At 46.2% G+C, this 27,791-nt stretch overlaps 1 protein-coding gene across 4 annotated transcripts in view; it reads left to right on the top strand.

Moving 5' to 3' along the window:
* Tbcel (tubulin folding cofactor E like) overlaps positions 1-25,000 on the top strand; it is a 57,131-nt gene extending 32,131 nt beyond the window's left edge. For all 4 annotated transcript variants that reach the window (XM_076924802.1, XM_076924799.1, XM_076924798.1 and 1 more), the window contains exons 6-8: positions 1,551-1,677; positions 3,291-3,407; positions 24,410-25,000. In XM_076924802.1, the coding sequence (XP_076780917.1) occupies positions 1,551-1,677; positions 3,291-3,407; positions 24,410-24,728 (563 nt within the window). In that variant the 3' untranslated portion in view covers positions 24,729-25,000. The remainder of the gene's footprint in view (positions 1-1,550; positions 1,678-3,290; positions 3,408-24,409) is intronic.
* The last annotated feature ends 2,791 nt before the right edge of the window (positions 25,001-27,791 follow it).

Here is a 27,791-nt window from a genome sequence, read left to right as displayed (position 1 = left end):
ACAGCCTTGTTCCACCAGACTCAGCTTACTGAGTTTTAAAAGTTATTGCATATTTCCACCAGTGCGCTTTTATTAAATGTATTGTTTACCAGCACCACCACAACCACAACAACAGAACCTCCCAGTCTCACTTTTACTCTCATTCTTTTGGCTTAGTTTGCATCCTGTTTCTTAAAACACCTACATACTTAAAAATAACAGTGACTTAAAACTGAAAAAGATAAACTCAGTTTAATTTACCATAGAGTTATGCTTATGAGTGGAAAGCGCAGTTTTTGGAAATTACATCTACTTATTTATTTTGTGTGATGGGAGTGGCATATGGGCACACCCGTGCCATGGCACACATATGGAGGTCAGAGGACAACTTGCAGAAGTCAGCCTTCCCTGTTAACTGTGCAGGTCCTGGGGAATTGAACTCAGGGTGTCAGCTGCGGTGTCAGGTATCTTCACCCTGAAATGTATGTTAAAAGGGGGTATTTTGCACATGGAAGCTTTTTTATTTCCTAGCTTGACACCCTTGACATACACTCTCTTTCATCTAAGTAGAAATGCCCACTAGTCAGGGATAGCACAGCTGTGACACAGGACAGCCATGTGCCAAAGCCCTCTACATTCCAACTTCACCCTTGCTTCTGAAGGTTGCTGAAAATACAAAGGAGATGTGTTCTCTGAGATGGATTTCCGTGCTGTAAAACTCCCTGCCCCTCAGTCTCTTAGGCTGCAGCCTGTATGAAAGTCTGCCTGACTCAGACGTCAGCTATTAGCTTGGATGATACAGTTGCTCATAGCCAGAGAGAGAAATGCATTTTAGAATTAAGCGCCTTAACTTGTGTTCTCCCTACTTAGGGTTCAGGGGTATTGTGCTTGTGGGTTGGGTTGGTGTTGGCAGTGATTTTGGCCCTGTTTCCTGCCACTAGTGTTGGGGTAGCATGAAACATAAGCTTCAGTTCTGGTTCTCCTGCTCTCGTCCCGGTTTAGAATGTGTGAGGGGAGATTTTGGTGCCTCCATCACCTCTCACATCTACAGTCCACGCGTCTGCAGTGAAGTAAAAGAAGTCAGCCAAGTCACTTTCTAGAAAAGTCACAACATTTACCCTGTTTGCTGAGACCATGTCAACCCAATTAGAAGCCACTGCTGTGGAGCGGGAGATGGGAGGCGATAGGAGTCCTCCTCCCCCTCTGTCCTTCACTGCTGAGCTCACAAAGATGACAGGGGCTCTGGAAAATGGATCTGTTGGTGGTTTTGGTTGCTAACATTTGAGAGCGGGTCTCCCTATCCTGTCCACGCTGGCCTGGGACTCCAGATCCTCTTGCTGTAGTTTCTGAGCAGATGAGAGTCTGGGCCAGCAGCACTGGGCCTGTTTTCCAGGGAAGTTGTTTTGGAGTTTAACCACATCCCTCTGTCCTAGCCGGCGTCCGACTGGCTGGCTGCTGCCACCTCAGCATTCCAGGAACTGTTGGTAGCTGCTTGTCTGTGTTTGTCTTCTTCCATTTGTACTTTTCTGAATTTACTGAAATAATATCTTTTTTTTTTTTTTCTCAAATAGGATTGCAGTCCTGGGAAGACATTGACAAACTCAATTCATTCCCCAAGCTTGAGGAAGTGAGGTTGCTAGGAATTCCTCTTCTGCAGCCATATACCACCGAGGAGCGCAGGAAATTGGTGGTGGCCAGGTGTGTTGTCCTCTGAAGGGACATTAAAGGGGCAGTGTACTCTGTGGGGGTGGTGAGGGTTGTCCCATCTCCTGAACAGGCAGTTTACTCTTTGAGGGTGCTGTGGGTTGTCCATCTCCTGAGCAGGCTGTGCTTGGCACTAGTAGAGTTCAGGTCTGTATAAAAAGCAATGTGCTGTAGTGAGCAAGACATAACTGTCCTGCTGATACTATGAGGGACATTTTCCTGTAAATGTATGTTTTGCCTGCTTGTTTCTAAATGCGTAGAACATTTGAAGATCCTTCTTGGGCGATGAGATTAAAGACTGCTGATGGAGAGTCGTCTGATGTAGGCGTTCTGATTTCCTCTAACATGTGGTCAGAGTGCGCCTGTACCCAGAAACAGAGCCAGCTCAGCAGCGTGTTTCCTACCTAAGAGTGCTGGCTGTCACTGTCTGTCTTCTCTGTGCTCCCCGCCTTCCCGTCTCTGATGCTCCCCTGCACACACCGCGCAGCCTCCCACCAGTGTGTGCGTTTACAGGAACCATTAGCAGAGAAAAGATTTTGGCTAAAATGAGAATGGCCCCGGGGCTTTGCTTTGCTCTCTGCATGTACCCCACACAGAGCTCTTGAAGGACAGGCAGGAGGCTTTGAGGTGTCTGCAGGGGAGCTCCTCCTTAAGCTCAGCATTGATCCTCTGCCCAGCCAACGCCCAGGTCCACACTGCAGTGCTGGCATTACCACAGTCCGAGGTTCGGCCTTCCCTCATGGTGAAGCCTGAGTCTCATGGTGGGTAGGCTTTGGGCCGCATGTTCCTCCCACAATTCTTTTACAAGTATAAGATGATTCATGAGTTAGATATTCATCTTATACATGAGTTCATTTTGAACTTGTGCTGTTTAACATGGCCACCACTAGCCTGGGTACCTGTGAGCACTTGAAGTAATACCGTGGCTAATTTGAAATATAAAACAGACACTGGATTTCCCCTAATTTATATGCGTGAGAGACTGTGAAAGAGCTTATGACTTACTTTTTAAAATATCGATTACATGTGGACATGCTGATACTCTTGTTCAATTGAATTTTATAAAATATATTGTTAAAAGTTTACTTTTTTTTTTTCTTTTTTAAAATGGAGCTGGAGAGATTGGCTCAGTGGTTAAAAGACCCACTGCTCTTCCAAAGCCCAGAGGTTAGTTCCCAGTATTCATGTAATACCCATGTCGGGTGGTGAACAACCTCCTGTAACTCCAACGTTAAGGACTCTGTTACCTTCTTTGACCTCTGTGGACACCCCCACATGTGAGTGAATACACAGACATAGACACATCTACATTAAAAGGGAGGAAACATGTAAAGTGGGGCTGTTAGGCACTTTAGACCCATAGCTCGGCTTGCATTCCATCCACCTATGTTGAAACTGTGTCCTAGTGTTGTGCTCTGAGAGATGAGGTTTAAGACAGAACATCCGTGCCACATCTGGAAGTGCAGCACTCTGGCGTTCTTTTGATGACCTCACTGCACATCAGTCTCCAGACAGGAACAAGATCCCTCCAGCTACGTCCTTCCAAAAACAACGCCCACCTGTCTTATGCCTGGCTCCTTAAAGTGTATTTTGCTTTTAACTTACAGATTGCCCTCGGTTTCCAAACTTAATGGCAGTGTTGTCTCAGATGGTGAGCGAGAGGATTCGGAGAGGTTTTTCATCCGGTACTACGTGGATGTCCCACAGGAGGAAGTGCCATTCAGGTACAGCGCTCTGGGTCAGCTCAGCAGGCTCTGTACAGCACCAGGCCATTGATAAGCTATTGTTTTGCGACAAGATCTGATCATTAAATCCTAGAGGACTTTGTCAGTAGTTTTTAAAGAGAAAAGGAAAATAGAAACAGACATCTTCCTTTCCATAGTTCCATGCTTCTCAGCCTGTGGGTCATGACCCTTTTGGGAGTCGAATAATCCTTTCGCAGGTCTGCATATCAAGTATCCTTAATATCAGATTTTACACCAAGATTCATAACAGTAGCAAAATTGCAGTTATTAATGAAGTTCCAAAAACCTAATGTTATGGTTGGGGTCACCACATGAGCTGTATTCGTCGGTCACACATGAGGAAGGTTGAGAACCACTCCAATAGTGCATTCCTCGCAGTCTTCTGTGGGTGCGGGCTGTGGACTGGGGCCTGGCCAACACCCGTTATTCCCACATTTTGCTCTGTGTTGCCAAGGTCTCTTCTCGCGGCACATTTTCATCTACCTTCATCTTGCTGATTTTTTACTGTTGTGTTAGCTTTTGGCCATGGCAGCTTCTGCAGACCAGCAGGCTTGGCAAGTGAGGAAAGGACTGGAAAGTGGGCTCTTGAAGGGATGGGTCAGAGTGACTGCGTAAGGAGAGAAGCACTGGGCTGAGTTGGTGCTGACTGAGTTTGAGGAGGCCAGCCTGCCTGGTGTGTTTAATCCACAGGAAGAAGGAGGGTCAGCTGGTGCTTGCCACTGGAAACACAAGAGACGATAGCCCTGGAAACAGGTGTCGGGTGTTGGCAAGGAGAGTTGCCTGCTGCAAATTTAAATGCCCACTTTATTTAAGAAAACCTGGGGTGGGGGGTGGAGAGCAAGCTTGGTGGTTATGAACACTTGTTCTTGCAGAGGACCCAGGTTTGTTTCCCATCACCCACGTGGATCACAGCCACCCAGCTCCAGTTCTAGGGAATCCAGCTCCCTCTTACCTTCCTAGGGCACCAGGAATGCATGTGGAACACAGGCAGACATGTAAGCAGAACATTTGCTCATACATATAAAATCAATCTTTAAAAGAGGATGGAAGGAAAGAGGGAAGGAAACAGCTGACCTTGGAGAAGGCTCCGTGGGTGACAGTGTCTCCGTGGGTGACAGTGTCTGCTGAGAAAGCATGAGGACACATGGAAGTCCGGTGCATAGGTCACCATCTTAGCCATGGTGGGGGATGGGAGGGAAGCCAGGCGAGTCGGAATAGCGCACATACACATGCACAAAAGGAAAGAGGATAGAAGTTATGGCATGAATAGAGGATAGAGTTTCTGGGCATGGTAGCATGTAACAATAATTCCAGAGGCTCCTCTGGAATTATTAACAATAATTATTAACAATAATTATTAACAATAATTATTAACAATAATTATTAACAATAATTATTAACAATAATTATTAACAATAATTATTAACAATAATTATTAACAATAATTCTATAGGCTCCTCCTCTAGAAGTGGAGGAGCCTATAGCACCAGGAGTTCAATGATACCATGATCATAGAGGGAACCCCTTTCTTGGAGGGGGGGTAGGGTGAGGGGAGGAGGAGGAGGAGAGAAGAGAAGGAAGAAGAGGAGGAAGAAGAGGGGAGAGAAAAGAGGAAGAGGGGGAGGTGGGCAGTGGAGGAAGAGGAGGAAGAAGAGGAGACAACTAGGTTTGATGTAATCCTAGCATTAAAGAGTCTAGTAGGAGAATTGAGTGTTCAAGGCTATCCTTAGCCACTTAGTGAATTTGAAGTTAGCAAGGGCTGGATGCCTTAAAATAAACAAACAAAACCCACTATGAACAATTAAACAGAAAGCTCCCAAGTGGCAAAAACAGCAACAGGAAATCTTCAAGGCTAACAGGAGCCCTCACTAGACCAGGTTTCAGCAAGCAGGGCAGGCATAAGGCAGGTTTAACCTTGTATCTATAATGCTTGTGATCCTGATTCATTCCTGCTGGACAGACATGTTTTCTCCTCAGAGGAATTAATGTTTACAGGCTAATATTTGTGACTGAAGGTGGTGGGTACTCTATAGGGCTGGAAGTTTCCAGAAAGATGTTCTTGTAGTTATTTAGAAATATTTAAAGTTCTAAGTATTTAAAAATACTTTAATGATTGTTTTGTTTTGGGGTTTTTTGTTTTGTTTGTTTGTTTGTTTTGTTTGTTTGGTTGGTTTTTTTGTGTTTTTCAAGACAGGGTTTCTCTGTGTAACCCTGGCTGTCCTGGAACTCACTCTTTAGACCAGGCTGGCCTCGAACTCAGAAATCTGCCGGCCTCTGCCTCCCAAGTGCTGGGATTAAAGGTGTGCGCCACCACCTCCCGGCTACTTTAATGATTCTTAAGATTCTGTAAATGACTTTAGAACAGAAAAGTGGAGGGAGGGGATTATTGTACCTTTTAATGCGTACTGTACATATGAGGCTTAAACAAAATGGGAAAAAATTAAACGCGTGGCTGGCAAGGTGGCTTATTAGGTAAAAGGGTCACAGTGCTCGCCTCCAAGCCTGGTGATGAGAGTCTGCCCCACAAGATGGAAGGACACAACCCAGCCCTACAGGTTGTGACCCCACATACATCATGCCATGAATACCAGGTGGTACACCCACCCACACACATGTACAGACACACACACTTGCACCAACATACCCAAACACACACACACACACACACACACATACATATGCACACATATGCAGGAACACACAAGCCATGCTAACACACAAAATAAATAAATCTTAAAGCTAAAATATGATCCAGCATCTATTCCATTTGGCAAACTTACTAATACCTGTAGATATAGCTGTGTAGGTACAGAAATAGATAAAATTGTTTTCTGTCCCTAATGGTATAATTATCTTGATGTGCATTTATTCCTCTGTAATAGTGTTCTAGAATGAAGGCCATAGAAATCAACCTTGATTAGCTTTAATCAGCAGAGAAATGTATTATAAGGGAGAGGTAGAGACAGCTCCCGTTTGATATGTCACCGCTGGCACTGCTGTCTGTGGACACCACAGTGCAGCTCTGTCATTGGCCGTTGATTTCTCTCATTTAAAACTCTCTATTAAGTTCCTATTGTGTAATAGCTGCCATTGTAGAAGTAGCTGATGAGGACAACCAGAGGCTCCATCTTGTTTCTCTCCCATTCTAATCCAAGCTTTTATTGGCTTTCACTTGACCCCAGGCTGGCCTTGAACTTAGTTAGGCCCTCTTGTCTCTGTCTCCTAAGTACGGAGACTACTTTAACTACTTTAGGCCTAGGCATTTTCTGTTCAAGTTTGTTCAAACATGAAAACATGAAACATCAGATTTTGTTTACTTATTTTGCTTTTCTAGTGGATGGTGCTGAGGATGGAACCTGGGTTTGCTGAGTGAACATCTTCTCCCTGGGCTACATCCTCAGCATCCTTATCTTCACACTTTCCCCCAAATAGAAACCACACAGCAGAAGTAACATAGCTTGCTTCTTATACTTTCCAGCATCTGGGTGTTCCTTTTCCCAGTTGTAAGAGAGACAGCTGTTCTCTTATGTTCTTAGTGTGATGGTTGTGCACATGGCACTGAGTGTCTGGATAGTCTGGGTCTTAGGAAGTACTGTGTTTAGTGCTAAGTCTAGGCCTTTGGGTGGCATCTATATTACTTTTACAGGATACTTTTTGATTCAGTGGTGAAGGTGACCACTCTAATATACCTTTTACAGAATGATGGAAAGTAAGAAAGAAAAGGAAAATAAATTAAAATTTGTAAACATGTACGTAGGCATAACAATGAGTAAAATGTAAAGATGGATTGATATTATTACTTTATACACCTAGCCCAGGGCTACCGTGGTATTCACTGCTGTCCCCCCCCCCACCCCCACCCACTCCAGTCCCCCCCCCCCCCCCCCGTTTCTGTTTGCTCGAAGCCTTCTTTGACTTCAGGCAGCACAGTCGGAGCCAGCTGTTTGTGTTGGCATCTGCACCCTTACTAGTTTTACATATCTGTGCTTTCATTCTTGGACTTTCTCCCTTTAGACCTGATAGTACGGAGGTGCTAAGGAGAGCCTCTGGGTTCCCTCTACACCTAAACATGACTCCTCGGTCTCCTCTGATGCTTAGTCACCTACCTTGGCTGACGTTTTGGCAAACTTATGTGGCCTGGTGATGTGTGGAAATAGCACGGGTAGCTGTGAGGTGCACTGTCCAGAAGGACGTTATTCTGAGGGCTAAGGTTTGAAACCTTGTAAAGCTCACAAAGCTTAAAGGCCATTTTGCAAGCTATTTACCTGATGGAATCTTGGGACATGCCATGACTTTCACTGTCATCCTTTGGGATTGCAGACCTACTCTGATTCAGGAAGAACTGGATTATTTTGAATACAAAGGAAGAGTTTGTGGAGATGTAAGGAGAGTCACCCTCACCAGGTCTTTCATAGGGACTGCCCATGGTTCTCGCTGGGGAAGCTCTGTTGTTCTCTGGGTGGTGCTGCAGTTGAACAGGGTTCGTGGGCTCCTTATAGTCATCCTAAAGACTCCAGGATCCGTTCACTGCTGCAGAGCTCTCACACAGACTGTTTAATGCATTCAGTTATTATTGTGTCGGTATGTGTGTATTCATGTGTCTGTGTGTGTTCACTTACGTGTCTGTGAATATGGAGACCATACATTGACATCTGCTGTCTTCCTCAGTTGTTTTTTGAGACAGGGTCTCTTACTGAAGCCGGGGCTCAGGGATTTAGTTAGAATAACTTGCCAGCAAGTTCCGGGAATTTCCTCTCTCAGCGATTGTACATGTGAGGTGTCTCTAACTCTTTACAGCAGTGGTGTGGATCTGAACTCGGGTCCTCATGATTACATTGTTAGCACTGTACTGACAGAGCTCTCTCCCCAGACCCTGACACAGAACATTTACTAACCATTCCTTCCTGTCTGTCTCTCTATCTAATCATGCCTCCTTTCCCACCCATCATTGCTTACATGTCACTGCTTGGCTGCTTCTGTCCTTCCGTGGAAGCAGGTAGCCCAGTTCCAGTCCTCTACCTGCATCCTTGGCCTGTGAAATCTTTTTCAGAGATGTGGGTGCCCCTCTTTTTACAGCCGTGGAGTAAGAACTATCTTCTGGGTCCTTCTAAGGTTTCATAAAGAGATAATGGGTGGGAAGCAATGGGGATGATAAGATCACTTATCATTCTTGTGTCCTTCAAGGTTTTGAATTCATGCATGTTATCAAAATAAATGGCATCTCAGCTTCCTTTAGCATAGCCCATGATTAAATCCACGTTGGTCAGCCAACTGGACACACACACACACAGACTGTAACTGCTGTCAGCTGCTGATGAGCTGTCAGATTTCAGACATTTGGTAAGTGCCTGTGCCAGTAGAGCCAGCAAGAGCTAAAGGTGCCCGCCCATCTTTCCTTGGTCTGAGCCCTCGGGCTCTACCTTACACTTCCTTCCAATATGTGTCTTAGTGACCAGTCTTTCTGTGATTATCCTCTCCGAGTGTGGCATGATCTGATGCTAGCCAGCCAGGATATATGTGAGGAAGGGCAGAATAAGTGGATTAGTTTATTCTTACAGGGAGGTTTTTAGAGGAACAGACTCATGAATAAGCGTGGAAGGGCTACCCAGTTAGACGGGGTGTTCAGAGCCTGCACACACCTTCAGTCCAGTCCTCTCCTGCACTCTTTTCTAAAGATGTTTGACTTCTTAGATTTATTTTTTAGTTATGTACAGGTGTGTGTTGGGGGCGGGGGTCTGTGCATGTGATAATGTGGTGGAGGCCAGAGGGGTCAGATCCCCCTGGAGCTGGGGTTACAGGTGGCTTTGGGCCACCAGTTGGTGGTGCTAGGATCTGACCTCTAGTCCTCTGCAAGAACAGCATGTGCTCTGAACTTCTGAGCCATCCTTCCAGCCCTTTCTCCTTCTCCAGGCAGTGAGTGTTCAGCTTGCCTGTGGTCATGTGACTATTATAGACTTTACTTTCTTGCAAAGACATAAACTCTTCTGTATTTTTTTTTTTTATGATGCCTTAGCTGTTTTGTTAGGAAAAAAAAAAGGTACTTTTTGGGGGAGGGCAGGAATGGGGGTCTTATTATGTAGCCCAGGCTAGCTTCAAAATCATGTTATTTATTTATTTATTTAATATTTGTATGTATGCATTTTGGGGGGTCAGTTGTATGGGTGCCTATGGAGGCCAGAAGAGCTCGTAAGATACACTGGAGCTGGAGCTGGAGGTGACAGGTGGTTTGTGAGTTGCCCAGTAAGGGTCCTGGGAGCCAAACTCTGGTGCACTGGAAAATCGGGGAGCTTCTTAACCCCTGAGCCACCTCTCCTGCCCTGAGCTGTAAACTCTTGTTCCCTCCTCAGCCTGGTGAGTGCTAGGATAATAGGCATGCACCACCATGCCTGACTACACTGTATTTTTAATAGTACCTGTATTTCAGCCTCCTCCCTGGGCATAGTTTATGGGGATTTTGCCATGGTATCCTTTTATTTAATCCCATAAGCTAGCAGGTGCTGTGCCTCATGGCCTTGAATTTGCACACTCTTCATCCTTGGCAGCACTATCTCAGTCACCCCAAGCCTTCCACGTGACCGTGGGTGATAATTAGTTCTTTCACATCTCCATGCTGAGGATTTAAAGAATGTCGTCTGTGAGCACTAATATGATACCCACTGGCCTCTCCTGGGCAGAAACCAAGCACAGATTGCCCTTCATTACCCGAGAGTCTATTGCTTGTAATTCATCTACTGCCTGCTGATTTCTTAGTGTGAACAACAGAATCAACTTTGGACAAGTTAAGTCAGGTAGGAACTTAGTAAGAGAATAATGAAAGCTGTGTGGCTCACAGAACTGACAGGAAGATTAGAGAATTACTCCCAGGCAGGATCAGGGCAACGAAAGGCCCAGCCAGGATTCTGTATCCATACACGAGCAACATGCTTCTGACAGTGACGTTTGGACAGACAGCAGCAGGTGGCATGCCTGTACTAGGTCTGTATTTGCTGCCAGTAACCTCTGAGAGCTAGAGAGATGACTCCACAGTTAGAGTGCTTTCTGCTCCTCCAGAGGACCTAAGTTCAATTCCCAGCACCCACATAGCAGCTCAAAACTGTCTCTAACTTCAATTCCAGAGATCTGATGCCCTCTTGTGACCCCAGTGGGCTCTTACACATATGTGGTGGACACGCTGAGAGACACACACATAAAATAAGCACACACACACAAGTTGTCATGTCTGCATCTTTGCCTAGTACTTAAAGATTTAAAGTGACAAGTTTGTGCCATTTCCTCGCTTCTCGTTTTTGGAGACACAGGAAGAATGCATTCTCTTTAGTGTGTGAACGTCTTTCAGCTGCTTGCATCTCATGTGTTTTGGGTCACCCCTCCCCCAAGGCTATCATCGGAAGCCCATTCAAATATTAGATAGCCAAAGTGGACTTCTGTCAGCCACTACAGTGCCCATCCCGGCAGTTTTTATATAAATCTCCTGGTGGAGTTATTCAGCAAATGTTTTTGAGCCCTTTTGATATACCAGCACTATTTTGCACTTAAAAAGGAACTGTGGGGGCAAGTGACATGGCACAGCTGGAAAAGACACTTGCCACCAAGCCTGACAAGTGCATTTCATCTACTGTGCCCACATGAGTAAAGAAAATTTGGCTCCTGAAAGATTCTTTTGTGCCTCCATGTGTGCCATGTCTCCCGCACCCACACCCACAACAATAAATAACTTATAAATAAGTATAAATACAAACTCTAGTGGCATTTATGCTTGACATCAAGAGGAAGTGACAGATAAGACAGTGTGTAGAATGTGTGTACTGAAGTGCATAGCATGTCCTGTATGCATGCTATGAATTAAGACAGTGAAACGTGGGCAGAGCATTGGCACTGAACCCACCCTTTCTCTTCCAGTTATATACATTTCCTCCTAAAATACTGACGAACCACAGATAGCCCTGGTGCAGTTAGGACACGGTAGAAGTGTGACTCCTTAGAAAACCCGGAGTTTGTACTGAGTCAGTAGGGCTTCAGTTTCCTGGAAGCCACAGGTATGCCCATTTGTTTTGGAGAAGACATCTCTCCGTTTTGGCTGGACCTGCTGCTGGTGACAGTGGTGTTCTTGAATGCTGTCCAGTTTGGTTTCCTGTGCCCTGACTTGAGTACTGTCTCTCCTAGTTCAGTTCCCCGAGCCTTTCCAGCTCTCTGGTTTTGCTTGTGTTAATTAGACACAAAGTCAATCTTCTTAGACAAGTGAGTAAAGTGACCCAGGTTGTCTCTGAGTGAAGGGCCATGATGGTGGACTGAGGGTCCCTGAGGGCAGCAGAGTTTCCTGGTGGTTCTGTTGTTTTTTCCACATTGTTTGGTTGTGATTGGTTATCTTACAAACGGAACTCACTAAGGACGACCAGAGATCTGTGATCTGTTTTCCTACCCCAGAATAAACCACTTTGGGGACAGAAAGGAGCCATACCTCAGAGTTGTGACTGTGTCTCCTAAGTGTGAGAGTTCAGTAATTGTCTACAGGTGCTCTGTTACCCTGTCATTGTCGTCTCTGCTGCGGCTGCTCATGGCACATAACTGGCCAGCATGGAACGAAGCTTCTCGACAGGCTGTGTGTTTATTTACTCTCTGAAACAACCGGAGAAGAAAAGCCTCTGTTCTCTGACTCTTGGCTTTGAGCATCCCAGTGTTTGCTCTGCTGGTCAATAGGCTTCCTCTGTGCCTTGTCTCCCAGTGGCTCGTGGAGCAGTGGTGTACTGTTTCATAGTAAGTTGAGTGTGTGCTGCAGGTGGCTGGAAGGATGTCCTCTCCTGCCTGGTCATGTTTCAGTTACTGGATTCTTCTGCTTCCCCACGAGAACTTCTAGGAACTGACTCTAGATCCCAGCCGGGGTTCAGGGGACGTTTAAACTTATTTACTGAATACTTGCTATATAAACCAAGCGGCCCTGAGCCAGAAACTGGGGTGCAAGGATGAACAGTGGCGTGTGAGAGGCTTGTTTGGGGCCAAGGTGGCCCCTTCACTGGCCTGACCTCTGACCTCCAGAGACTGAGTTCCCAGGCCTTTCTCCCTTGCACTCCGCTCTCCGCTCCCATCCATTTCATACTTGTGGCCATTCCTGTGGCTCCAGATGCCACCTGTGTGTGGTAGCTGTGATTAATAATTGTAATATAAATAATAAATGTAATAATAACTGTAACTGAGAGTCGGGACGGGATGAATTACCCTGACCTAGTGTTTCCAGTCATCAGTTTGACCCCTCCCCTGGATGTTGAAACAGTGTCTGAAATCACACGTGTGATGTCTTCTCTCCTCACACAGGGTCTTTTTCCACACATGCCCCTCTGCCCCTCCGCACTCCTTCCATCCCAGCCCCGAGCTCTCGGGAGAATGATGGAGTCACTTGATTTCCTTCTCCTTCTCCTCTATTGAGACTATCTGAGTTCTTTTCCTTTTGAGGTTAGATTTTCACAGACGCTCCATAGATGGCTTCTAACTTCTGTCTGCTGCATTCTTGAGCCCAGACCTTCACACTGTGTCTTGCCTGTACTGTTAACATTACAGAAGCTGACACAAAGTCAGGTTTATATATTTCAAACAACAGAAGCAGGAACCTGCTTGCTGGTGACCAGCTGGCTCAGTGTCACCTCAGGCTCTGGTGCTTTCTCATAGTTTGGACTGCACCAAGCAGGCTTTCTCTCTTGCAGTCACCTTATTTGAGGTTCTTCTTCAGGACACCCTAGCTAAGATAGCGCACCTTGTCTCCTGTGATTCCCTTAGCCCATGCTGATCTTACTTATCTGTTTGCAGACTTATTTGTATTATGTGGTCAGTCTTCATGCCTCGCACACTCCGTACTGTCTGCTGGGCAGAGCAGCAGTGTTTCCTGCTTGGGGCCTTCCTTTCTCACAGGATCCAGACGTTGCCTGGCAATGCAGCTCTGCTCAGTACATGGCTGTGCTCAGAGAGCATGAGGAAGATGATTAGGTCAGGGAAAGGACGGCCCTCTCGGATCTCAACTTGTCTCGTATCTTGGGGGGTGCAGTGGCTTCTTGTTTTTGAGCACAGTATGGGGAAGCGAGTGAGCTAGCTGATTTGGGGATGTCCCTTTTTTCAGACCTTAAAATTTCAAACTTTATCAAAAGAGTCACAAGAGCCAAGGTTCCAGAGGACAGAGCCGATGGACAGATGGACAGAGGAGTGTTGCTGTCAGAGACCAGGGCCCAAGCCTGGAGCAGCTTCCTTAAGCTTTTCTTTGCTTTCACTCCCCTCAAAAACTGGGTCCCTCATGTGTGTCCTGAGGGGTGCTTGTGCTCTCCCGGGAAGGCTTCTTTATAATGTCAGGGATTAGGTGCCCAGGTCCGTTCCTCGAGTGCTTGCTTAGTGTCACCGGTGGTATGTTTGGTGAAGTATGGAAAATGGCTTTTTGTGACAGAGACTAATGGCTTTTCTTAGCTGACTTGATTGTATCTACCTGTGATTGTGAGACAGGGCGGCAGGCTGTATTTGGACACCACCCTGATGAAGGCCCGTTTTGTCTGCGATGCTGGAGGAATCCTAGAGCACTGTGTCCGTTACCTCATATTCCTTCCACACAGAGGACCTGCTGTTGTGAAGAACATTCCTCCCCTGGACACGAGTCTCCTGGGGTTCTCCGCCTTGCCAAGCTCCATCATCCTCTGTCAGGGTGGTGACACAGCACTGCTCACATTCAGCTGGGAGTCTGATGGGAGACAAAGGGGGCTTTCTCCTCCCAGCTCCTTGGAGACCCTCTGAAATGTTAGCTTCCCTGTGGCCTGCAGGCTTTGTCATTCCAGTCACCCAGGACTTGCTTTTGACTTCTTGCCTCTTTCTTAGCCTCAGCCTCAGCCCAGCAGGAGGTAGCTGCCTTCCTAATCTCTAGGGCAGTTACTGAGGAGTGTTTCAAAGCAGAGACACAGTGAAGCCCCCAAGTGCTGCTGGTCTTGGAGATACTGTCCTTGTTCCCTGAACTTGGCCAGAACGAGTAGCCAGCTTTACCTTTTTGTTGGTGGTGGTTTATTTGTTTAACTTTTTAAAATCAAAAATAAAACTAAAACAATACTAAGAATGAGACACTCATTTTCCCTCTCTTCAGAGCTGATGAGTTCATTTTTTAACATTATTTTACTTTAGCTAAAAAGAAATAATATTTCAGGAAAAATGGGGTGCTTTTAGCCTTACCTCTTATCCTCTTTCTTACTCTAGGAAGTAAGCAGAGCAAGAATCTTTTTAAAGACATCTTTATTGTGTAATTGTGTATGTGCAGGTGCCCACAGAGGCCAGAGGAGTTGGTTAGATTCCCCTGGAGCTGGAGTTCGGCAGGTTTGAACTCAAGTCCTCTGCAAAGCTAGTAAGAGCTCATAACTGTTGAACCATTTCTCCAGCTCCTCATGTCAGAAGCCTGGTGTGCATCTTTGGTATCTCTTTTTAAAACCAGCAACATATAAAGCAGGGCTTATTCTTCCGCGTCAATAAAGTATCTTCCCATAGTCTTTTCAGTTTCTATTTTGTTGCAAACAGTATTAAACTTTAATGCCAACCTTTACCAATCTTATATTTTATGGCTTACTCTCTAAAATGTATTTTATACCCAGGAGTGGTGGCGCACGCCTTTAGTCCCAGCACTCTGGAGGTAGGGGCAGGCGGGTCTCTGAGTTCAAGGCCAACCTGGTCTACAAAGTGAGTCCCAGGACAACCAGGGCTGTTACACAGAGAAAATATGTCTTGAAAAAAAAATTGTGTGTCTGTGTGTGTGTGTGTGTGCGTGCGCGCGCGCCCAGTACCTCCCCCACCATATCTCCCTCCCAACCTCTGAATTCTTTTTTCTTTCTTTCTTTCTTTTTTTCTTTTTACTGTGAACTTCAATTGATGCTGGTGGTGTGTGCATGAGACAGGGCAATCCACTAGAACATGGAAACCTACCCGAGCAGTGGAGGGCTTCGTTCATGCTCCCTTCTCTGTTCATAATGTGAGCCCTTCTCCCATCCTTAATGTGGGACTGGCTTTGACTGGCTTCAGTGTATGCTGGTCTTGTGCATGCGGCCACAGCTGCTACTTAACTCTCATCACGTTGGGGGTGGGGGGTCCGATAGTCAAGATACTCTCCTGAGTTTTGTATGCACACTATGGCTTGTATGTGCACTGTGGTATGTTGTATGTGCCGCCCCTTCCCTGCCCTCCTGGTGGCGTGGATTTGGTGGTCTGTAATGCTGTCTCTGTCCTGTGTCTTGCTTTTTATTTGTGGTCCATTGGTATATGTAGGCGTGTGTATCCTTTCTTGTACCATTACATCATCACAGAGTTACACTTAGTTCCTGGCCAGGGTAAGCCTCTTCCCCAGCATTGTTTTTAAATTATTTTAGTTATTGTAGGACTGTTTCTATCCCCCATGGGCTTTAGAACTGTCCGTTTCACAAACCCTGCTGTAACTAGATTGTGAACACAGTGTGTTTGTTAAGAGAGGGAGAATTAGCATCTGGCCTCGCTGTCTGGCCTGTGTTAGCAGAAGAGTGCTCCGTGCAGTGTGTACAGAGCATGGCGTCCTCGCGGCTGCATTTGTTCTTTCTCACAAGTGTCTCATACAGTTCTGTTAAGTTTCTTTTTAGGTAATTTATTAACTCTTACTGCTTTTTCAAATGAGGTTCTTTTTTCTGTTTCTAGTTGGCTACTGTTGGTGACTAGGATGGCCATTGGCAGTGTCGCATGCTGGTTTTGTCATTCCTAACAGCATTTGCGGGAGTTCACATTCACTTTCTTGGGGATTTCTCTGTACACACTGATTTCCTCAAATAAGTTTTGTGCCTCTCATTTCCTTTCCTGAAATAGAACATCTAGTGGGATATTTAAAATAACAGACAGGCTGGGGATGTGGTGCAAACAGTAGAATACTTACTTGTGTAGCATGTGTTCTGAGCAGAGCCTTAGAACCACCCAGACTGAAAGGCAGTAGAAGCCGGCTAATGAATGGCCTTCTTTCTCCTTGGAAGAGAATGTATGCAGTGCTTCACTGGGAAACGTTTTGATAATAAAATTGGACTTTACGAGTTGCAGTAGTTTTTGTTCTTCGCTTTCTAGGGTGTTTCTTTGTTCCTTGAACAGCACCAGGCTTTATAAAACTGTTTTCTTTGCATTTTGGTTTAACGGTGTCTTCCATTAGTCTGGATTTTAACATTATGTTTGCTTTGAAACATTTTTGTATTCCAGTGTTCAACTAGTTATAGAATAAAAAATACCCTTTTTAAGCAAGAAGGATTTAGCCTCATGTTATTTGGAATGTTTCCATCTGTTTATAAATGTAAAATTGGCCTATAATAATTATCTGCCCTTCTGGGTTTTCAAGTGTTGCACTAGCTCTGTAGAGTGAATTGGGTTGGTAATTTCCTATTTTCTAGAAGTATTTCACTTAGCTTAAGAGCTTACACATTGTGGTTCCTCTTATGATCTGCGGGGTGGGTCTCGGTTTCTACATTGCTTTATTTTTATCTTGATGGACAAGTCTTCCACATGGAATCTGGTTGAAAATCTTAAACTTGAAGCAAAAAGAACATCTTTCTACTCATCTGTTCAGTAGCCGTGAAGGGCCTGGTTCCCCAGCAACCACTGATAGGGGTTTCCTGACAAAATCCCACGGTGGCAGTTCTGTGCTAAACTTCTGTGTTGAAATGATCACAGAACAGTTGACTGTGCTATCTGCTCTCCCGCTCACTCCCCAGTGGATCCTTCCACTCGAGAAGCCACTGCGCTGTTGTGGAGCCCCTTTTCCAGTAATTTCACTTCTCCCCTTCCCTTTGTCTTGGTGGATCCTATTTGGTCATCTTCTATCAGGATCCATTTTAAATTTTAAGAAATGTGGGAAGGATGTGTGCACGAGCACACCGGTGCGAGCGAGCGAGCGGGTGCATGTGTGATGTGTGCACACGCACAGGCCAGAGGGCGCCATGGGCCCTATGCTGTTACTTTCTGCCCTATGTCTTTTGAGATAGACTCCCACTTCTCCTGGAGCTGGTGGTCCGCTAGCCCCACCAATGCTCGCTCGCCTCCTCTCCAGAGCTGCGGTTAGGCCAGCGCTTTACATGGTGGGTCCTGCTATCTGACCTCAGGCTTTCATGCTTGTCTAGCGAGTACTCTTAGCCCCTGAGGCATTTTCCGGCCCCATGTTATTTTTGTAGATCAGGTTTATTGTCCTATAACTGAGCTAGAGTGCATCTTCTCCCTTTTTACTGTGTATTTCTGAGTTTTGACAGTCCCATCATGTAATCCTTCTCCAACAGAACCAGAACCCAAAATTCTCATTGTCTAAAAACTATTTCCTTGTCAACTCTGTGCCCTGACCTTTCCCCTCTGTCAGCTACTGCTTGTTTTGTGTCCCTGTTCTTTTAGCTTCTCTAGAACAGCATACCAATGGAATCTGTATAGTCGGTAGCCCTCCTTTAATTAAAGCATTTATTACAATTAATTGTAGGTTCACAGGTAGTTGCAAAAACAATATGTGACAGATAATAGCCCCCGTTCCCTGTAGTACAGTGTCCAGCAAAACTGTATGTAGTAAAGCAGCACAGCCGAGAGCGTGGCATTCAGCAGGCCGCTGATCGTGTGTGTGTCTGTATGTGTGTGTCTGTGTGTCTGTGTGTGTGTGTCTGTCTGTCTGTCTCATGTGCGCTCGTGCATTGCAGATGGGAACTGTATGTAAAACTGCTGGGTGTGGTGTGTGCACTGGTAATCCTGGATCTGGGGAGGCTGGGCTGAGACTAGAGGGTCACTGTCATTTGCTATCCAGCCAGTGTCGCCTAATTGGTGAGCTCCAGGTCAGGGAGAGACCCTGTCACTCAAGATTGTCCACGTGGCTCTGTGATTACGTATATGCATCCATGTGCGCACACATTAGTGTCTCCAGCCCACCGCTGCCTCCTGTGTGTGTGTGTGTATCACAGCACACTCAGCCTCAGTTCGTCTTAAATCCAGGTTTTGTCAGACTTACTAGTGAATGGCAAAGACCTCTTTTTTGCTTCCGTTCTATCAGAACTGTTTCATTTACTGTTTCCTTTGTTACATACGCACACTCACACACACAGACTCACATTGTATGTCTTTGACTTTAACCCTGTCTAACTCATTGCTTGCATTTGGAGAGGCCGGCAGTACAAGGTGAACTTATGAAGCCATTTTGATTAAAGTCCCAATTGTGACGGTAACAGATAAAAAGAATTTTCATTGCTGTCTGGTAGTTGTGTGAATTTCATCATCAAACGAATCACATTTTAGCCATTAACTGGTAATTGTGGCCACCTTGAGTTAAAGAAATGGTGATTTGAAAATGTAGTTTCACATGCTTTTAATCCCAGCACTAGGGAGGCAGAGGCAGGAGGGTTGTGAGTTCAAGGCCAGTCTAGCGTACTTAAATAACTTGTTCTTTTAATGAAGGTGAGAGTAAGTAGTTAGTGGGACATGTTGAGTCAGGACCCTTGAGGAGGTCAGGTGGGAAAGGTCTGTTAAGCTCGTCAGGAAAGGAAGCCTGGCAGTGGAGGCAGTTGGACAGAGAAAGCAAGAGCTCGGACCACGCTGGTATATGTGCAGAATGAGGAATGAGGCATTCTCCCGCAGCCCGGGGACAGGCAGGCTGAAACCGGGGGAGCTGCAGCTCAAGAGCACGTGGACTACGTGGTGAGACACTTTAAAAATGGGGAGAGAGAGGAGCCATTGAAGGAAAATTGAAAGGGGGCATTTGAATATGGAAGTGAGAAGCAAGTTTCTAGATTAGTGTTCATTGTCACATGGAGCCACCGTGGCTCCAACTAAGAGAAATGATTGTCTGGGGTGAGCTTGAGACTCTGTCTACCTTAGCCATGAGGCTTCAGGGTAATGAGCAGGCTCTATGTACATTCTGGAAAGTGTGTGACCTGTGATCTCTAAGGTTCCTCTGCCTCCAACATGGGATGCATACGTGCCTGAGTAAGTAGAGTGCCCGTGGCCTAGTGTCAGGAAAGCGGAAATCCATTACCAAATGTTCCGGAACCTTCTGTGCTGGGGGTGGGGCATGGGCTGAGAGTGAAGGAAGATGTATTGTAGAGAAGTTAAGAAGGGTGGTCAGAGGATGCTTGGGGTGTAGTTTTGAACCCCTCATATGGCCTCAGGAGCAAAGTCAACTTAACACATGCTCTTCTTCTCATCACGTTGGGAATGTATTTAACCAAGTGGGCCTCTGGGAATTTTTCATATTTTACATGTTACATTTTACAAATATTATTTATTCTTATTTAATAAGCCTCTGTCTTTTGCCTGGCTAGGTGTCTGTGTGAGGGTGTCATGGCCTCTGGAATTGGAGTTACAAACAGTTGTGAGCTACCACGTTGATGTTGGGAATTGAACTCAGGACTTCTGGAAGAACAGTCAGTGCCCTTGACCACTGAGCCATCTCTTCAGTCCCACATGTTACCTTTTTAAGGAGAGATACTTGCCAGGAACTTCTGAACACAAATGCACAGTACATGGACTTTTGCTCACTTAAGAAACAAGGCTTATAAATATTAAATACTATTAATAGCAGATGAAGATTCTGGTCCGCAGGCTATACATTGAAAAGTTGGTTTTGAAGAACACTTAGTTGTTAGAAACCACTTGGGTTGTCTAAGACCACAGCTTTGGGAAGACACTGAGCAGTTGCTTTGTGTGGCTCAGGAGCCCCGGTGCAGGGAGTGTTCGGCTTGGACGGACTTTTGAGAAATAGCTAAAATACCCAGACTGAAATACTAGGAAGAAATTTGTTTCTAAAACATACTGGGCTTTTGTAAAATGAAGACAGCCTGTCCTGGAGCTACCCTAAATTCATGGAAGGTGATAAACTGCTTTAGAAGGGATGTCATGCAGAGACTCCCATCCATACAAACCCTTGAGAAGAGCTGCCGGGGGAAGGCTCCAGCCCCTCCCTAGGTTAGCCTCAAGGATCAGAGCACAGAAGTGCCCCACCCCCACCCCCAAAACACTGTTGCCTCTGCAGTAAACCAGGGATGGGGGTGGGGGTGGGCTGCCAGGCTCAAGCACTGTCCTTGATGTCAGATCTCCAGATCTGCAGGATGCTGCCAGGCTCTTGACTCCAGGAGTCAGTCTGGTGATCAAGAAGCTGCTCCTTAGACTGTCCCCGTGCTGTGTCTGCCGCATTCACTCTGGGCTGATAGATCCTGGCAGAAGTGACATCTCATCTGTGAGGGAATCTGGGAAATGAAGTTCTCAGGTTTTTAAACTCTGCAGCATAGGAAGGCCTTCCAGGAAGAGATTTAACATATATAGACAAAAGTCATCTAGTTTATGTATTGAAAGAAGATGTGTCAGTTAAGATCATTAGTAAGAGTTACTTGAGTTTATAAGGCACACGGGGCACTAGAGCTATAAATAGATTAAACAGACATTTAGGAGAAAAGGGAGTCAAACCATGTTCATTGATTGGCTGAAGGCAGCAGAGGAAAGAGATACCAGATAGGACAGGAAGGAGCCAGACTGCTCAGGTTTGGGCTAGAAAAATTGGATAGTTTTCAGTACTGTTTATTAAGATATGAAAGATTGAAAGAAAAGATAGTGGGAGGGGGGAGGTAAACGATGGATTATTCTGTACGTGTTGGTTTTGAGGATGTATAGGGTATTCCAGTGTCCCAGCATAGAGATCATTTAATTTGTAAATACGTTCGTTCGTCTGCTGCTGTGAGGCTTAGATTATAGGTGGAGCTTATGGCTGAGATCCGTTCATTTGTCTATAGTGTCAAGGGAGTCTAGAAATAGAAAAGTTACCATTGTTAAATTTTAGTTTCTGGTTTAAGCAATCAGGGGTTTACTATTGATTCCCTAATTTTGTTGTTGAGTTTTTCCCTGGAAGAACTCCTGGGGACTCTATTCCCTCTGTCCTTTCTTGTTTCAGGATGTCTTCGCGCTAAAATTATCGCTGAGTAGAATTGGGCTAGGGACAGTTACCTTGGCTGTACTTCCCCACCAGACTGTCTGGCTGGTAATAGCAGCACTCTTCCTCCCTCCATCTTCCCCCTTCCCTCCCTTTTTCCCTTCCCTCCCTTCTCCCCTTCCTCCTCCCTTCCCTCCTTCCTTCCTTTCCTCTCTCCTCCCCTCCTTCCTCCCCTTCCTCCCCTTCTTCTTCCCCTTCCCTCTCTCCTCCCCTTCCTTCCCTCCTACCCCTGCAGAGGTTCACCATTCCCCAGTTCACTGGTCTCCTTGACTTCTTAGGATTTTGTATTTCCAGTCACTTCTTCCTAGGTCACTGATGCTCCTGGTGCCTTTCTTTCCATGGTGTGTTTGCTTTGCGGTTGCACTCTGCCTCCGCTGTTGACCTTGTTCTCGTTCCCTCCCTCCAATCTTCCTGTGGTATATCCCTCCATTTCTGTGGCTGATGTACCTTATGTATGAACGTGGACACGTCTCAGGCTGTTGGAACATGCCGTGTATTAGCTCTCCTTGACCCCTTGGTCATTGCTGCTTTTCTTCCTTCTAGGAAGTGTTTGGGGGATGGAGTGTTGGTCTTGTTTCTACTTTTCTGTAGTCTGGAGGGGAAACCTTTAGGTTGGGGCTAGCTCATTTGACCCTATGGGTTCCGCTGCTATTTTTGAATTTCATTTTCAGGATCACAGTCGTCTCCAGATGTGTGAAGTCAAGTGACAGGAAGTGTTGGGAAAGGTTTCAGCCATCTGTAATCTCAAGTCCTGGTGGGTTTGGTCACTTAGGTTTCTGTGTCCTGCTGTGCTCTGATCACTTTGCCTTCACTAAAGCCCTGACATCCTGACAGTGAACAGACAGACGGCTTCTGATGGCTGGAGCTTTTCTCTATTTTGGTTCCACCTTGACCTGACTCCTCCATCCCTGGCTCCACTGTCTTTTAGTGAGGAGGACTCTCTCTTTACCTTCTTTCTCCACAGTGGTTGGTATGGTCTGAAGCTCTGATTCTTGATCTGCTGACCCACATACTACTGAGCTCTGGACTCCATTGGAAGGGTTCAGCCATTAGGTCATACCCTCCATTTGTGTGCTCCTGCCGTTGCCCTGTGGGCTTGTTTTTTGTTTTCTTGTTTTAATCTGGACTCCAGCACTGGGAGACATTCTGCAGGCTGCTGAGTCACACCAGCGTCCTCTCTACGTCCTTTCTGAAGACTTCAGTCTTGGGTTTTCTAAGGTGTGTGTTTTACTGTTGTGAGCTCTGGAGCAGCAGGGTTATGATGCTGGTGTCTTACTTGTATATGAACTTAGAATGTGCAGGGGCTCCTCACCAGTTGTTTAATTTATGGCTGCCTTTCAGGTGGGAAGGGTAGGACCTAGCATCCTGCATTTGCTAACGAGGAAGCAGATCCAAAGGACTGAGCTGCAGAGTCATATTAATCACAGCATAGACTTGAAAGTCAGGGCCTAGGCTATTTTTACTACACCCCATTTCTCCCCTCCATCTCTCAGCACAGTGTCTCACTGTGTCATTAGTGTTCTACTAACCTTGTTATGACACTGATGGCACTAAGTAGAAGCCAGGAGTAGGGGAGCTGAAGAACAATGCTACGTGACTTGAGTTCTGATCCTTAATTAACCTCAGAGTGCCTCAGGAATGGTAAAACTAGTGATGGATTCTTCTCCTGTCTGGTACACAGAACTCCTCTCCTGTCTGGTACACAGGAGAACTCCTCTCCTGTCTGGTACACAGGAGAACTCCTCTCCTGTCTGGTACACAGGAGAACTCCTCTCCTGTCTGGTACACAGGAGAACTCCTCTCCTGTCTGGTACACAGGAGAACTCCTCTCCTGTCTGGTACACAGGAGAACTCCTCTCCTGTCTGGTACACAGGAGAACTCCTCTCCTGTCTGGTACACAGGAGAACTCCTCTCCTGTCTGGTACACAGGAGAACTCTTCTCCTATCTGGTATACAGGAGACTGCCCAACTTTCTCCATCAAATCAGACTTAATTCCTTCAAGTCTGGCAGTAGGTACAAGAATTTCCATGTAGGAATTTAATATTAGGGCCCTGTTCTCACCCCTATAATTCACTGTCCTCATTCTGTGCTTTGCTTTTTTTTTATTCCTGCCCTGATGACAGAATATCTTTATTATGGTCTCTGTTTTCCAAGAATGAGTCCTTGATCCTTTCATAACTGTCTTGTATTTAGCTGAGGCCAGGCTGGACATTGAAACAAGGCTTCTTTGAAAGAGCTGGATAACGGCTGAAATTCACATTGTTGTTCTATAGAATTGGAGCATCCAGAAACTTCTCTCCTCCCTTCCCCTGTATCACTAAGAAACAGGTGCTTAGTTAGGCAGTATCCTTTCTCAATGGTAACACCCAAAAAGGTGCATGCATGGACCTTTAATCTCAGCATGTGGGAGGTGAATTCAAGGCCAGCCTGGTCTACAGAGAGACTTCTAGGACACCAAGGGCTACATAAAGATAATCCTGTCTCAAAAGGGGGTTGGAGAAAGGACAGTCTGGGAGTATTTGACTCCTCCCTGTGGCCTTTGTAGCACCCAGTCTCTCTAGTTGTTTTCTTTCTCAAACTGATCATTCCTACCCAATTGCTTGAGACAAGTCCTATATAGCCCAGGCTGACCTTGACCTTGCTGTGCAGCTGGGGATGACCTTGAACTTGTAATCTTCCTACCTCGGCTTCCTGAGTGCTAGGTTACATGTGTGCACCAGACCTTGTGTGTTTGGTAACCACTACGGGAGACATGCTTGGCCCCTCTAAGCTGCTTTGTAAATAGCAGAGGCACAGAGGACCATCTTCAGGGCGATGCTCCTGTCCATGAGCACATGGCTTTACTGTGACCTCAGCAGAGTGGCTGTGTCAGGACACTGAACCCACAGCAGTCACTCGGTAGCTAGGTCTGCATGTAGGAAGGAAGGACAGACTGGGACAGGATGAGACGATCCAGAGGGCAGCGGTGTCATTTGCCTGTGTGTGTGATGAGCTGTTTAAGCTGACATTTCTTTTCCTACTCCTAGGTATCATGAGCTCATTACAAAATATGGGAAACTGGAGCCTTTGGCAGAAGTGGACCTCAGACCCCAGAGCAGCGCAAAGGTGGAAGTCCACTTCAACGACCAGGTGGAGGAGCTGAGCATCCGTCTGGACCAGACCGTGGCCGAGCTGAAGAAGCAGCTGAGGACTCTGGTGCAGCTGCCCGCCAGCAGCATGCTGCTTTACTACTTTGACCACGAGGCCCCGTTTGGCCCAGAAGAGATGAAGTACAGCTCCCGGGCACTGCACTCTTTTGGTATTAGGGATGGAGATAAAATTTTTGTAGAATCAAAAACAAAATAACCTCTACCAGCCTTGTAAAAACTCACATAAGGACTTCCTGCAGGGTGTCTGTTTCCAGCGTGCTTTTCTTTAGTAGGAAGGACATTTCTGTTTTGTTTTGGGTTGTGTTTAACTTTGGAGGGGTTTTGTATATTTTCTTCCCCTAGAGTAGATAAGTTTTTTGGTATTTTCTACCACAGATTTTTTCAGCTCAGTTAGCAGACATGGCTGCATCTCCAGTCTTTATGTGAGCTAGCACTCGCTTGCTCTCGTGTTCCCCCTCTCCCTCCCCCCTCCCCCTCCCCCTCCCCCTCCCCCTCCCCCTCCCCCTCCCCTCCCCTCCCCTGCCCCTCCCCTCCCCCTCCCCTCCCCCTCCCCTCCCCCCTCCCTCTCCCCCCCCAAAGATGATAGAGAAATCACCGACTTCTTACTGTGTCGCTGGGGTTTTGTCAGCCACTGGGCTCTTTCCTGCTAAGCCCAAAGATGGCGTGGTCCCTCTGAGGGGTGAAGCACAGTGTTCACATCCAGAGATGAGGATCTTCCCTGGGAGGGCCTTCTCTGGGTCTTCCTTTCCCGCCCCCTCCTCCTCTCCATTCTGGGGTCCGGTTTTCATTCTGACTTGTACTGCTTACTTGGTAGTTTTACTCTGTTCATAATTTAACTTGGTTTTGTTGTTGTTGTTGTTGTTGTTGTTTTGTTTTTTACCCTCTCATTCCCATTTTTAAATAATTTTGAGTATTTTAAGTGTTTTCAGCCTGGTTCTGATCTCAGGAACTCAGTTAGGTTTTAAAGGGAAGTAGCTGGAGCGTTAAACCCTAGGAGACTTGCTGTTCTCCTGGAAGCCTGGGCAGGGCACTTGAGCCTCTCTGACACCGCCCCGCCCTGGAAGCCCCTCCAGTGTTAGATCAGCTGTCACTCCGTTACCTGGCACCTGTCCTGTCCTGGGGGTCTTTTCTTAATGTTCAGTGAATGTTCTTCCTGACAGCTTTATCACATACGCTATTGGAAATAGAGTTCTGGTGGGAACTCCTTAGCAGAGCATCGGCTGAGAAGCTGGCCAGGCAAGTGGATGAAGTGGTGGGATTTGGGGGAGAAAGAGCCTGACGCCTTTCCACCTGTGTGTCATCCTTCTGAGTGAAGCCCTGTCCTTGAGCCCTCAAAAGTGAGAGAATTTAATCACAGGTCCCTCCTTTGTCTTGGGACTTTGTGATGATGTAATTGAAGAGCTGTTTTTGTTTTGCATTTTATGTCCCCTGAGGAATGATTTTTGCCTAATCTATGAGTGAACGTTCAGTGTCACCACCCCCAGGTGTTTTTTGCAGGAGTGTATATAAAGCACCTGACCTTTGACACCCATCTCACACCCACTCTCCTACTCCGAAATCATTTTCTTTGGCCTTCCATTCTTTGTTAACCTGGTTGCTTTCATTGCAGTTTGGTCGTTATGTGATTCCACCCCTCCTACAAACCTAATTTCATGTAGACTCTTTAGGTGACCCGTGTGACCTCTTCACGGATGGGGAGTTGTATTCTTTAAGTCCCTCCTCCGCCATGTGGCAGGTGTTCTCTTGCCACTGCACTTCAGGTTCAGCATCTGTCAAGCTGCTGACCCGGGCCTCCTGAGGCAGGCCCGCATTCACTGCAGCATTAAAGGTGAAAGCCAAAGGGTTTAGAAGGATGAATGAAGCCGGTTCTCCTGCTGCCGACTCTGTCTCAGAGACCTAAAGGTGAGCAGTGGGGACCAGGCCAGCATGGACGAGGACAGTTATTTTGCCATCACATTTTCTTGACAGATTTTTGGAAATAGAAAAAAAAATGTGTAGCAACCATGTCCCGAAGGTGAAGACTGTGGACACTTGGTGTATGTGCGTGTGAGTGCGGAGGAGTCTGCAAGAGAAACTGTAATGGAGACTTGCTCTGTCAGCCTGGGAAACAGTTGCACTCTTATTTTTTGAACTTTGGAGCCACTATCGTCCCATGGCAGAAGGCAGAGTAAGCACTCACACTTTGGTCACAATGAGATATTTTATATATGACAAAGTTTTATGAGAGGCTTTTTTACTCTTCACAACTCGTATCTCCTGTTATTACTCAACAGTGTTTATCTGCTGCAGGCCTAATGCTTTATTACAGTTGCATGTAAAAGGGAACGCTCATCCAATCCAACCGGCGTAGGTATTTTTAGGGCATTGTAATTGGTGGTTTGAATAATTGCCGAATCATTTCCAATTAAGAAAATCTTAAGTACAATCCTTGGCCTTTGAGAACTAACAGAAGTAAATGAGGAAGCTGTTTGAGCATGCGTGTTTCCAGATTCATTTGGGTGGCTGAGAAGCTGGTTTTGAAATAAAATCGGTGCTGTGTAGACATTTATAACCAAAATTATTTTTATAACAGACCCAGAAGGAGGAGAGAAGAGACCGCGGACCTTTGAGCCTGCATGTTATCCATCATGCCTGTCTGTATTTAATATTGACTTCATCAGATTGAGTGGGAATGTATTATTGACAGTTAGGAGGGAAAAGCTGTCCTCTCTGGTATTCCAGAGGTGTGCCTTCGTGCACGGCAGGTAGAACCTGCCTTTCTAAAGCAGAAATTCTTTTCAATTGTGAGAAAGGAAAGGAGTAACACAAGAAAGCCAAATCCAAACCCAGGGTCCTCCCTGTGGGCAGAGCTCTGAAGCTGTGTTCCAAATGGATCTGTTCGTGTGAATTGTTGAGATATCCTGATTCGCTTTGGGGGGGGGGGGGGTGTCCATAGTTGCCTGTTTCTGCAGCCCTTTGTCATAAATGCATAAGATAGCAGCAGAGATGAATGCCCATGTTCTTAGAGGCCCTGTGGTGAAGATGAAGCCACATAGCAGAGGGCTGTAATGCTACACCCAGAAAAAGAAAGAGCTAGTTAAGGGAAGAAAGAACAGATGCAATTCCAACTGGGATTTTTAGCCATGTCACCTCACCAGCCATGCTGGGAGCAGAGGACACTTGGTTGTGCAGTATTGATCACTATGGGAGCCTTGCCACCAATAGCTTTTCCTAACACACATGAGTGTGGCTCTCCACACTGCAGCTTAGGCCCCCCGGC

This window comes from Arvicanthis niloticus, chromosome 26 (assembly GCF_011762505.2).
Source record: "Arvicanthis niloticus isolate mArvNil1 chromosome 26, mArvNil1.pat.X, whole genome shotgun sequence".
Classification (NCBI taxonomy): domain Eukaryota; kingdom Metazoa; phylum Chordata; class Mammalia; order Rodentia; family Muridae; genus Arvicanthis; species Arvicanthis niloticus.
This window is presented reverse-complemented; position numbering and strand designations above follow the sequence as displayed.